The following is a 13,203-nucleotide window of genomic DNA, read 5'->3' as shown; positions in this document are numbered from 1 at the left end:
ACATTTTCTCTTTAATAGTATTTTTATTACATGAACGTTTGAGAGAGATGATAACAGCAGCAGTTCTCTGCTCTTAAAGCATTTTAAGGGAACCTTGAGCTTACTGAGTTTATATGGCAAGTGAGCAACTTACTAACCTAAAGACATGAGTAATTTCCAAGAAATTTCCGTACCACTTCATGTTGCTTCTCTTGGTTTCAAAACCTGGAAAGTAAACTTGGGTATTACTGCCTAAAATTTTTATGTAGAACGTAACTGTATTATCTGGTTAAAATACAGAAAACAGCATATTGTACCTAGTGCTTCATATTTCCTCAACTGTGTATTGTCAATATATTTTATTGAATTAATAAATCCTCCTTCCTACAGGTGATGGACCCCAGTGTAGAGATTATGTCATAAGCCTTGGAGTTGTGAAACCTTTACTTTCCTTCATAAGTCCATCTATTCCTATAACATTCTTAAGAAATGTTACTTGGGTTATGGTAAACTTATGTCGCCACAAAGACCCACCACCCCCAATGGAAACCATTCAGGAGGTAAACAAGTTTTCTTTTTTTAAAGTGGAGTAGATACAATTATGTGTATTTTTAATCTATATATTTTTATAAAAATGTGTATATATTTTTCTCCTCAGATTCTTCCAGCCCTTTGTGTTTTAATTCATCACACAGACGTAAATGTGAGTAGAAGCTTCCCATCATGTATTGACATGTGTATGTATGTATGTCTAGGTCTACCCCTCCTAAAAAAATAGGGGGAAAATGTTATACTAGACATCATGTCAGTGCACTTTATCAGATTTTTCCATTTCCAGAGCTGTAATCAATTGTTATTTGTTAAAAAAAAAAAAAATAGGTTCCGTCAAATCATCAAACTGACTCATAGCAATCCTGTGTACAACAGAATGAAATACTGTCTGGTTCTGTGCCATCCTCACAGTCATTGCTATGTTTGAGCCCATTGTTGCAGCCACTGTGTCGGTCATCTCAGGTCTTCCTCTTTTTCGCTGACACTTTACCAAGCATGATGTCCTTCTCTAGGGACTGGTCTCTCCTGATAACATTCCAAAGTGTGTGAGACCAAGTCCCGCCATCTGTCGTTGCTTCTAAGGAACACTCTGGCTGTACTTCTCCTAAGACAGATTTGTTCATTCTTCTGGCAGTCCACCGTATGCTCGGCATTCTTCACCAACGCTACCATGCAAAGGCATCAGTTCTTCTTCAGTCTTCCTTACTCATGGTCCAGTTTTTACACACATATGAGGCGATTGAAAATACCATGGTTTGGATCAGGTGCACCTTAGTCCTCAAAGTCACATCTTTGCTTTTTAACCCTTTAAAAAGGTCTTTTTGCAGTAGATTTGCCCAGTGCAATAATACATCATTTGATTTCTTGACTGCTGCTTCCATGGGCGTTGATTGTGGATCCAAGTAAAGTGAAATCCTTGACTTCAGTCATTTCTCCATTTATCACGATGTTGCCTATCGGATGTTTTGTGGATTTTTGTTGTCTTTGTGTTGAGGTGTAGTCCATCCTGAAGGCTGTGGTCTTTGATCTTCGTCAGTAAGTGCGTCAGGTCCTCTTTGCTTTCGGCAGGCAGGGTTGTCTCGTCTGCGTTCACAGGTGGTTAATGAGTCTTCTTCCAGTCCTGATGCGGTGTTGTCCTTCATACAGTCCGGCTTCTCAGTCCTGATGCGGTGTTGTCCTTCGTACAGTCCAGCTTCTCAGTCCTGATGCGGTGTTGTCCTTCGTACAGTCCGGCTTCTCAGTCCTGTGCGGTGTTGTCCTTCGTACAGTCCGGCTTCTCAGTCCTGATGCGGTGTTGTCCTTCGTACAGTCCAGCTTCTCAGTCCTGATGCGGTGTTGTCCTTCGTACAGTCCAGCTTCTCAGTCCTGTATGGTGTTGTCCTTCGTACAGTCCAGCTTCTCAGTCCTGATGCGGTGTTGTCCTTCGTACAGTCCTGATGCGGTGTTGTCCTTCGTACAGTCCAGCTTCTCAGTCCTGATCAGCTTCTCAGTCCTGATGCGGTGTTGTCCTTCGTACAGTCCAGCTTCTCAGTCCTGATGCGGTGTTGTCCTTCGTACAGTCCAGCTTCTCAGTCCTGTGCGGTGTTGTCCTTCGTACAGTCCAGCTTCTCAGTCCTGTTGCGGTGTTGTCCTTCGTAAAGTCCAGCTTCTCAGTCCTGTGCGGTGTTGTCCTTCGTACAGTCCAGCTTCTCAGTCCTGATGCGGTGTTGTCCTTCGTACAGTCCTGATGTGGTGTTGTCCTTCGTACAGTCCAGCTTCTCAGTCCTGATGCGGTGTTGTCCTTCGTACAGTCCAGCTTCTCAGTCCTGATGCGGTGTTGTCCTTCGTACAGTCCGGCTTCTCAGTCCTGATGCGGTGTTGTCCTTCGTACAGTCTGGCTTCTCAGTCCTGATGCGGTGTTGTCCTTCGTACAGTCCGGCTTCTCAGTCCTGATGCGGTGTTGTCCTTCGTACAGTCCGGCTTCTCAGTCCTGATGCGGTGTTGTCCTTCGTACAGTCCAGCTTCTCGTCCTGATGCGGTGTTGTCCTTCGTACAGTCCTGATGCGGTGTTGTCCTTCGTACAGTCCAGCTCCTCAGATTATTTGCTCGGCAGGTAGATCGAGTAAGTGTGGTGAAAGGATGGGGCCCTGATGAGCACTTTGCTGACTGTAAACCATGCCGTACCCCTTCGTTTCAGTGACTGCCTCTTGTTCTACGTAAAGTTTCCTCATGAGCACAGTTAAGTGTTTTGGAATTCCTATTCTTCGAAATATTTTCCATAATTTGTTATGATCCGCACAATCAAGTGCCTTTGCATAGTCAATAAAACATGGGTAAACATCCTTCTGGTATTCTCTGCTTTCAGCCAGAATCCACTGGACATCAGCATTGGAGTCCCTCGTTCCATGTCCTCTTGTGAATCTAGCTTGAATTTCTGTCAGTTTCCTGTTGATGTATTGCTGCAACCATTTTTTAATTATCTTCAGCAAAATTCTACTTGAGTGTGATGTTAATGATAACCTAGTACCTGTTGCTGTCACGTCGATTCTGACTCATAGTGACCCTGTAGGACGGAGTAGAACTGCCCTATGGGGTTTCCAAGGAGCAGCTGGTGGATTTGAACTGCCGACCTTTTGGTTAGCAGCCGAATTCTTAACTACTGTGCCACCAGGGCTCCATGATATTAATGATATTATTTGATAGTTTCTGCATTCTGTTGGATCACCTTTCTTTTGAATGGACACAAATATGCATCTCTTCCAGTTGGGTGGCCAAGTAGCTACCACATTTCTTGATAGAGATGAGTGAGTGCTTCCAGCATTGCGTCTTGTTGAAACATCTCAGTTAGTATTCCGTCAGTTCTGGAGATTTGTTTTTCACCGATGTCTTCAGTGCAGCTTGGATTTCTTTCTTCAATATCATCAGTTTTTGATCGTATGGTATCTCCTGAAATGATTGAATGTCAGCCAGTTCTTTCTGGTACAGTGACTGTGTGTTCCTTCTTTATGTTTGATGCTTCCTGCATTGTTCAGTTTTTTGCCCATAGAATCCTTCAATATTGAGGCTTGAATTTTTCCTTCTGTTACTTCAGCTTGAAAAGTGCCAAACGTGTTCTTCCCTCTTGGTCTTCTAACTCCAGGTCTTTGCATATTGCATTATAATACTTTGTCTTCTCGAGCTGCCCTTTGAACTCTTCTGTTCAGCTCTTTTATTTCATCATTTCTTCTATTCACTTTAGCTACTCCACAATGAAGAACAAGTTTCAGGGTCTCTTCTGAAATCCATTTTGGTCTTTTCTTTCTTTGATGTCTTTTTAATGATCTTTTGCTTAGTTCATATCTGTCATTTTCACACATGCCTTTAATGTCATCCCACAACTCATCCAGTTTGGTCATTAGTGTTCAACTCGTCAAATCTATTCTTAAGATGGTCTCTAAATTCAGGTGAAATGTATTCAAGGTCATACTTTGGCTGTCATGGACTTGTTCTGATTTTCTTCGGCTTTAACTTGAACTTGTATATGAGCAGCTAATAATCTGGTTGGCCCCTAGCCTTGTTCTAACTGATGGTATTGAGCTTCCCCATTGTCTCTTTCCATAGGTGTAATTGATTTGATTCCTGTGTATTCCATCTGCATGTTATACTAGGTGGTTGGTCTTGCAAAATTCTATCAGATGATCTCCAGCAATATTTCCAACTGCTGATCCTTCTTTGTTTCTAGCTTTCTCATTCTATTCACCAGTAATTATCAGTGCATCTTGATTGCATGTTTTCAGTCAATTTCACAGAACAGAAGTTGGTAAAAGTCTTCAATTTCTTCATCTTTGGCGTTAATGGTTGGTGCGTAAATTTGAATAATAATCATATCAGCTAGGGTTCCTTGTAAGCATATGGGTATTATCATTGGCAGAGTCGTACTTCAGGTTAGATCTTGAAATGTTCTCTTTTTTTGACAATGAATATGAAGCCATTCCTCTTCAGCGTTCATTCCCGGCACAGTAGACCATACATACAATTGTCTGATTCAAAATGGCCAGTACCGTTCCATTTCAGTGCACTAATGCCCCTAGGATGGAAACCCTGGTGGCTTGGTGGTTAAGAGCTATGGCTGCTAACCAAAATGTTAGAAGTTCAAATCTATCAGGAGCTCCCTGGAAACCCTATGGGGCAGTTCTGCTCTGCCTTTAGGGTCACTATGAGTCGGAATCAACTTGACTGCTCCGGGTTAACGGAATGCCTAGGGTATCTGTCTTCAAGCATTCCATTTCATTTTTGACGACTTCCAATTTTCCTAGATTCATACTTCGTGCATTCCACATTCTGATTATCAGTGGATGTTTACAGCTGTTTCTTCTCATTTTGTTTTATTTCGGTAGTTTGGTATTTATTTAGTATATCCCCACCCCTCAAAATATAACTAAACCCATTGCCATTGAGTCGATTCTGACTCATAATAACCCTATAGGACAGAGTAGAACTGCCCCACAGAGTTTTCAAGCTGATAATCTTTACGGAAACAGACTGCCACATGTTTTCCCTGTGGAGCAGCTGGTGGGTTTGATCCACTGACCTTTTTAGTTAGCAGCCAAGTGCCTTAACCACTGCACCACCTTTTTAACTATATCACAAAATTTAATTTTAGTGAAGAAATCAAGACTCACTGTTGCTTTAATCAGGGCTGTTATATGTTAGTGTTATGCAAACTCACAGTAAAAGTTTTTGGTATTGCTAATATGTGATCTTTCTCACTAAGGTAGTAATTGTTCATAAGCTTTTTGTGGAAGCTCATTTGGACAGCCTGGCCAACGAGAGCACATACACTTAGAGATATTTTTGGTTTAAAGATAAAAGAGAAATATTTATGCTTATGTCCATATTCATAGGCATTTGTGTGTGATTTTGGTAGTGACTTTGTGTGGAAATGTCTCTTAGTTATCCAAACAACAAGGGGGAGCAATAAGTGCAGAAAAAAAATTAAAACATAATAAATATCCTGTTCATTCATTCTAACACAAATGGCAAAGAAAAAGCAAGTCAGAGAGGATGAATGATATGGAAGACCGCTCTGACTGCTTATGGAAGCGAGACTACCCCCCCCCGGCATGTTAGGGAAGCTAGGGATATAGTGAATTAGGGAAATTACCCAGATAAAATGTATAGCAACTATCAGGAACTTTCCTGGTCCTTTAAAAACAGTTTGGTATAGTGATCAGTGTTTGATGAACTGATTTATTTCTTTAAAATTTCTAGGGTAGGCCTTTTTTGCCAGGACCTCTCTAAAACATATGGAACAAATTTTAAGGTTAGAATTAGATTACATCAAGCAGTGACAAAATGAACATGATCTTTGCTCTAAAGATTTTTTTTAGCTTCAGATTTTCTAGGTTCTTAAAAAAAAAAATGTAAGCAGCTTTTGTTGTTTGCTCTTTTTAGTCAAGTTGAGGCCTGGTGGCACAGTGGTTAAGTGCCTGACTGCTAACCGAAAAGTCAGCCGTTCGAACCCACCAGCTGCTCTGCAGGAGAAAGATGTGGCAGTCATCTTCCGTAGAGATTACAGCCTTGGAAACCCTGTGGGGTGGCTCTGCTCTGTCCTGTGAGGTCGCAGTGCATCGGAATCAACTTGATGACAATGGGCGTGGCTTGGGCATAGCCAAGTTCTTTGATTAAATTATTTTAGTTATTTGCTTTAAAAAAAATTTACAAGAAAGATTAATCTCAAAATTCATAACTCTATCTAAAAACTACACATCTTGGTTGACTTTATTCACAGCTGTGTGTGTTGTCTCCACCTGATTACCCTAATCCAGCTGAACTTTATGACACCATTTTTCTTGCTTTTAATTGATGTGTCTTGAATTTCTCAAGCCATTTTACATTGTGTTTTTTAGTAACACATTTACTAAGTAATGTTTACTGAAAAATAAAATACTAGGTAAATACATAGCAGCAAGTTCTTAGATCTGGCCGTCAAAGTTTAAAAACCACTGCTTCCGTGAACCGTGAGTGAGACGCTGTGGCAGTAATTGATAAATTCACTATGAAATGTAAACTTTCTGATAAAAAATGTGTAGGAGATCTAGTCTGATTCGAATTGTAAACTTTGATCTGAGCATATTAATGACATGCTTAGCATTGGGCCTTTAAAAAAAAAGTACCTGTTTTATGTACAGTCGTGCCCAAGTAACTTCTTGGATTTTTTTGCTTGTGTTAACAAATTTTGGCTCGTGTTGCTGTGCCCGAGGAAAAAAAGTCCTAGTTACATTTGCACATTGAGCTTAGTTGTTTCACATATGGTTGACAGCCGTTTATATATTGTTTCTTATTTTTGATATCTTTGATGTCTGCTTTTTACACTAAAAATAGTTTCTGAAGGAAACTTTTCTCTTTCCAGGAGCTTTTTGGGAATCATAAGCAGAACACTGGGTTTGAGTTTAAAAGGTTTCAAAGTTTTCTGGCCTGTCCTTTGAGGCAGAGTCCATGTTCCAGGCACAATTATTACCCCACTGTCTTTGTTAATGATTATACTATTTATGCAGCCGTCTAGTAGTTTGTTATACTTCTCTTTGACCATCACCTCTACTTAGGACTTACACATACAAAAAAAGATCACAACACAGTGGTGTGCTATACTTCAGAATACAAATGAAATACAAAACAATTAAAAATTATAAGCTGTTGGTATAATTACAGAGGTTTCTTTGTGGGTTATTTTATTATTTTTTTCTTTTTGTAAGTTCTGGCAGCTAGTGTAAGGTGTGTATTTTTAACAAGAAATATATTTTTTTTAATTATAGATGTTACAGGTTGACTTGTGGTTGTTTTTAATGTCTTGATTGTCAGATGTAGGAGACTTTACCACTACTTAGAAAGCTACCTAATAAGGCAAAGCAAACTAGTTGGAGAAGATTATACTACTATAATCCTGTTACTGGTCTATTGGCTGTAGACATACCTGTATGATATTGGTGATACTAGAGAACACCTTGAATATATCCATTTACCTAGCCCAGATGTTAGGCACCACTGTGCATGGTGGGTACATACAGTCTTTCTAACTGTGTACATTTACCACAATAGTTTTGGACCTGTCATCTTTCAGCATGAACATTTGGGAAAGAAAAAAGCTTTTTACCCTTCTCTCATGTGCTATGTAGTGAGTATATCTTAGTGTGAATTAAGATTCGGTACTAACCTGGGATCAGGATCATAATATAAATATTCTGAATGTGGCTAAAAGATACATATGCATGATAAAGACATACATAGATGATGTTTTTAATACCATAGAGAAGGTTAAGATTTCAGTGAATTGAGGTGAGAGAAGAATGGAGGAAAGAAGGTAGTAGAACAATCTTAAATTAGTCTGAATGATTAGGAGTTATTGAAATGAAAATTATTCAAAGGCTATTTGGATTTTCATTCTGTTCATTAGATATTGGTAGATACTGTCTGGGCCCTCTCTTACCTTACCGATGCTGGCAATGAACAGATACAGATGGTAATAGACTCTGGAATAGTTCCTCATTTGGTCCCTCTGCTCAGCCACCAGGAAGTTAAAGTTCAGGTAAGTTTCTTCCTGATAAAAACATAACTTTTATTACCACTAATTGCTTTAAGCATGGCATTCAAAGATGGACAATTTCAATATATATTTTTTAATTGTTTAAAGTATATTCTTAGCGACAACATATCTGTGATGAAAAAAGGGAATTGCTATATCTCCATTGTAAAGATAGAGAAAATGAGGTAACATTACTACAGGGATTGCCCTCCCCCGCCCCGCCCCCCCCCCCCCCATGTGCACGCGCACACACACACACACAAAGGCAGAGTTCATTGTGGAAAAGTGTTTTCTAACACAGACGAGGGCAGTTCGGTGTAGCAACTTGGGTAATATCTGAAACAAGTACTGCTGCTTTTGTTTTTCCTGCTGTTCTTGTTTTCCCTTCTCTTTCACTCTCCTTCTCCAGTGCACCTGGCAGGGTGAGTTAACGCTTAGCTTCACTGGCACTGAGATGAAGGTTTTTTACCTTGTACTGAGATGCGCTTCTCAGGGGCTTCCTAAATTGTGTCCTTTCAGGTATTTAAATTTTTTCTTTTATTCTTTTATAATTTTTTTAATCCTTCCAAGTAACATTTATCCTAAAGAACTTGCATCTAGAAAGAGCCAGAAAGATAGAATGAGGAGTTCTCGCAAATCCAGTAAGCAGTAACCGCAGCGGTAAACCACAGTGGTGATGGGGGTGCGGCAAGATCTCCCTGTCCCCCTGAGGTGACGGTTTAACCTGGTGATGGCTTAGAATCCATAAAGTACAGTAATTGCGTAAGGAACACTGTTAACCTAAGTCACTGGTTCTCTCAACCCTAGCGGGGCATCAAAGTCAAATGTGGAGTTTTTAAAAAAAAAGAAAAACCCTTTTTTATTCCTTTGCTCAGCCCCCAGGTATTATCTCAGTAAACCTAGGGTGTTTCCCAGATTCCTGAGCTTCTGAAATCTCTACGGATGGTGCTGCTGTGCGGCCAGATTGGAGACCTGCTTCCCACTTGAAAGAGGGTGAACTTAGCTGAGTTCAGAAAGAATTGATTAGTAGAACATGTTGTTTATGCTATTTGGGAGTATTTTTTACTTAATTCAAATATTCTTACTAGACGTTTATCATTAGTTTGCGTTTTTTAAGTGTGATGCTTATGTCTTGGCATAGGTTTTTGGTTTGTATTCTGTTTTTGTTTTTTCAGAATGTGTCTTCAGCTTTAATACTGGACTTCACTGAGAAAATAGGGCTTGGGGTTTTTCTTTAGCCGACTCTCAAGGGAAGTTAATGTTTTATATTTCACCTGATAACTAATAGAGATTTTTTTTTTAAAACTTTTCAACTTTCACGCCGGAATTTAGGAAAGTAGAAAGACTAGTGTAATGAACTCTCATGTTTATGTTTGCCCTCAGTCACTCCCCCACAAAGTATTTTGATACTAGTAGTTTCAAAAATCAAAATCCAAACAAAGTCCATGCATTGCATTTGGTTGATATGTCTCTTACGTTTTCCTTCCTGCAATTTAAATTTATTTGTTAAAGAAGCTGGTCACAACAAAAAATTGTTGAAAGAAGTTAAAGAAGACCTAACTAAATGGAAAGACATCCTGTGTTCATGGATTGAAAGACTTAGTATTGTTAAGATGACAGTACTCCCTGTCTTAGTTATCTAGTGCTGTTACAGCAGAAATACCACAAGTATATGGCTTTAGCAAACATATTTATTTTCTAACAGTTCAGGAAACTAAAAATAAAAAAAACCCTTTGCGATCGAGTTGTTTACAACTCATAGCGACTCTATAGGACAGAGTAGGACTGCCCCATAGGGTTTCCAAGGAGCAGCTGGAGAATTTGAACTGGTAACTTTTTAGGTAGTAGCCAAGCTCTTAACTACTGTACTACCAGAGCTCCATTTAGGAGGCCAGAAGTCCAAATTCAGGGTGCTAACTCTAGGGAAGTGCTTTCTCTGTCAGCTCTGGAAGAAGGCTCTTTTCTCTTCTGAGCTTCTGTTCCTGGGCAGTCTGCATGGGGCTTGGCATGTCTCTTCCCTGTTTCTGCTTACTAGCTTGCGTGTAATCTGTTTTATCTCAAAAGAGATTGACTCAAGATACACCCTACACTAACCCTGCCTCATTACAAAGACAACACTTTCGCAAATGAGATAACCACAGGCATAAAGGTTAGGATTCACAACACGTATTTGGGGGCCCACATTTGAATCCGTAACACTTCCCAAATTGATCTACAGAGCCAGTGTAATTCCTATCAAAATCTCGAGTGCCTTTTTTGTAGAAATTTATAAGCTAATCCTAAAATTCATATGGAAATGTCGGGGTCTCAGAATAGCCAAAGCAGTCTCGATAAAGAACAGAGTTAGAAGACTCTCACTACCTGATTTTAAAAATTTACTATATAGCTACATTAAACAAGACTGTGTGGTACTGACATAAAGTTAGACCTATCGATAAATGGAATATAACCAGGAGTCCAGAAATAAACTCATACATTTATGATTAATTGATTTTCAACAATGATGTCAAGACAATTTGATAGGGAAAGAATAGTCTCTTGAACAAATGGTGCTGGGACAACTGAATACTACATGCTAAAGAATGAAGTTGGACCTCTGCCTTCTACCACATATAAAAATTAACTCAAAAATGAATCAAACATCTAAATGTAAGAGCTAAAACTATATAAAACTCATTGAAGAAAACAGGAATAAATCTTTATGACCTTCAGCTAGACGGTGGTTTCTTGGATATGATACCACAAGCACAAATAATAAAGGAAAAAATGGATAAATTGGACTTCATCAGAATGACAAACTTTTGTGCTTGTAAGCGTGCCAACAAGAAAACAAAAAGACAGCCCACAGAATGCACGAAAATATTTGCAGAACATTTATCTGAAAAGGGGCTTATATCTAGAGTATATAAAAATGTTTTCAACTGAACAATAAAAAGACAAATAACCCAATTTAAAAATGAGCAAAGATTTTGAATAAACAGTTCCCCAAAGAAGACATACAAATAGCCAATAAGGTTCTTAATATCATTAGTCATTAACCCCCCGCTATTGAGTTGATTCTAACCCATAGCCACCCTGAAGGACCAAACAGCTGCCACATCTTTCTCCCCGGAGCAGCTTGTGGGTTCAGACCACTGACCTTTTGGTTATCAGCCAGACATTTAACCACTGTACCACAAGGGTTCCTCTCCCTCGTTAGTTATTAGGGAGATGCAAATCAAAACCACAATGAGATACCACTTCACACCTGCTAGGATGGCTAGAATTTTTTTTAAAAAGTCATAACAAGTACGGTGAGGATGTAGAGAAATTGGAATCCTCATGTAATGCTTGTGGGAACGTAAAGGGGTACAGCTGCTTTAGAATACAGTTTGGCAGTCCCTCAAACATGAGAGTTTTCGTACGACCCGGCAGTTCTCCCCCAGGTGTATATCCAAGAGAGATGAAAACACATGTCCACATAAAAACTTGCACGTGCATGTTCATAGCAACAGTATTCATAATAGCCAGAGTGGAACCGACCCAGATTTCCATCACTTGCTGAAAGGATAAACAGTATGTGGTATATCCATACGATGGAATGTTATTCAGCTGTAAAAAGAACGAAGTGTTATTACGTGCTTAAAACTTGGATGAACCTTTAAAGCACTGTGCTAAGTGAAAGAAACCAGACGTGATCGGGCCAAACATTGTACAGTTGGATTTGTGTGAAATGCTTAGGCAGATCCGTAGAGATAGGAAGTAGATTAGTGGTTGCCAGGGGCTTGAAGGTAACAAGGATGGGGCTCCGAAGCCCGGGAGTGATTGCTAATAGGTACCGAATTTCTTTTCGCAATGATGAAACTTTTGGAATTAGATACTTACAATGGTTGCATAACTTTGAATATACTAAAAACCCCTGAATTGTACATTTTAAAAGGATGAATTTTGTGTTATGTGAATTACATCTCTCTCTCTCTCTCTCTTTTTTGGTAAACTGGGTCATTTGTTTTGTAGAAGAAAAAATTTAAAAAAGCTCTAAATTGACAGAAAATGACCGAATAGAGCTATAGAAAAATAATTAAATCCATTTGCTAGTGAAATCTCAAGTATCTTCTTGCTATCCTTCAGAGAGACAGTGTTTTTTAACACACACACACCCCCCAAAAAGACCATATACATACATCAATATTAATATAAAGTAATGTGTTTTTCAGCACCCGGAAGTTTTTTTTTTTACCCGCTGACCCAGCTGGTAGTCAGTAGTAAGGTAGAATGCTAACAGAAAACTTTCTCTGAATAAATAGCCAAATGGGTCGTCTTTCTGTCATTAAAAGGGCGGGGGGAGGGGGGGAAGAGGAGTGCAGTTCTGTTTACAAAGTACATGTACGGATTTGTGTGTGTGTGTGTGGTGGGATAAATATAACAAAACGTTTGCTGTTTCAGCCATTTTTACACGTACAATTGACTGGCATTCTTTACAGTCCCTGTGTTAGGTTGTGCAGCCGGCCCAACTGTCCAGTGTTTGAAATATTTTGATGTGCAGCATTAACGTTAAGTTATTTAGAAGAAAAAAGTCAGTATTCAAATTGTTCTAGAAAAATACGAGATTATTCCATCAATCAGCACCCTACTCCTTCCACGACCATTCTTATTTTCTTTATGGCACTAATTGCTGTCTGAAAGTATCCTTCTCATGTGTCTGTCCTGTTTATTAATTGACTTTATTCTGTATGAAGCTCCATCAGGGCTGGAGCTTTTGTCTGTCCTGTTCAGATCAGTTTTCAGATCAGTGCCTGACACAAAGTATTCAGAAAGGCCAAGATGGCTGAGATGGCTGAATGAATGAATGAATTTCGCTTTCCTAAGTTCTCCCTGCTTCCCTTTGTGGTAATAAGGAGCACTTCACATGGAACAACATCTCATTAAATCTTCGCACATTTCAGACTGCTGCGCTTCGAGCTGTAGGCAACATCGTTACTGGAACTGATGAGCAAACACAAGTGGTTTTGAACTGTGATGCTCTTTCACATTTCCCAGCACTTCTGACACATCCCAAAGAGAAAATTAATAAAGTAAGTTTTATTTAATAGATACAGCACTTTCCATTTGTAAAACTGGGATCTGAGAACTATCTGTAATATTGATAGTTA

At 39.3% G+C, this 13,203-nt stretch overlaps 1 protein-coding gene across 2 annotated transcripts in view; it reads left to right on the top strand.

The window, feature by feature from the left end:
• The window catches only part of KPNA4 (karyopherin subunit alpha 4), an 80,940-nt gene that overhangs the window by 49,978 nt on the left and 17,759 nt on the right, over nucleotides 1–13,203 (top strand). For both annotated transcript variants that reach the window (XM_064275667.1, XM_010595924.3), the window contains exons 9-12: nucleotides 370–539; nucleotides 638–682; nucleotides 7,943–8,074; nucleotides 12,997–13,125. In XM_064275667.1, the coding sequence (XP_064131737.1) occupies nucleotides 370–539; nucleotides 638–682; nucleotides 7,943–8,074; nucleotides 12,997–13,125 (476 nt within the window). The remainder of the gene's footprint in view (nucleotides 1–369; nucleotides 540–637; nucleotides 683–7,942; nucleotides 8,075–12,996; nucleotides 13,126–13,203) is intronic.

The sequence above is a fragment of the Loxodonta africana genome, chromosome 23 (assembly GCF_030014295.1).
Source record: "Loxodonta africana isolate mLoxAfr1 chromosome 23, mLoxAfr1.hap2, whole genome shotgun sequence".
NCBI lineage: Eukaryota > Metazoa > Chordata > Mammalia > Proboscidea > Elephantidae > Loxodonta > Loxodonta africana.
Note: the sequence above shows the minus strand (reverse complement) of the source record. Positions and strands in the feature narration are given on the sequence as shown.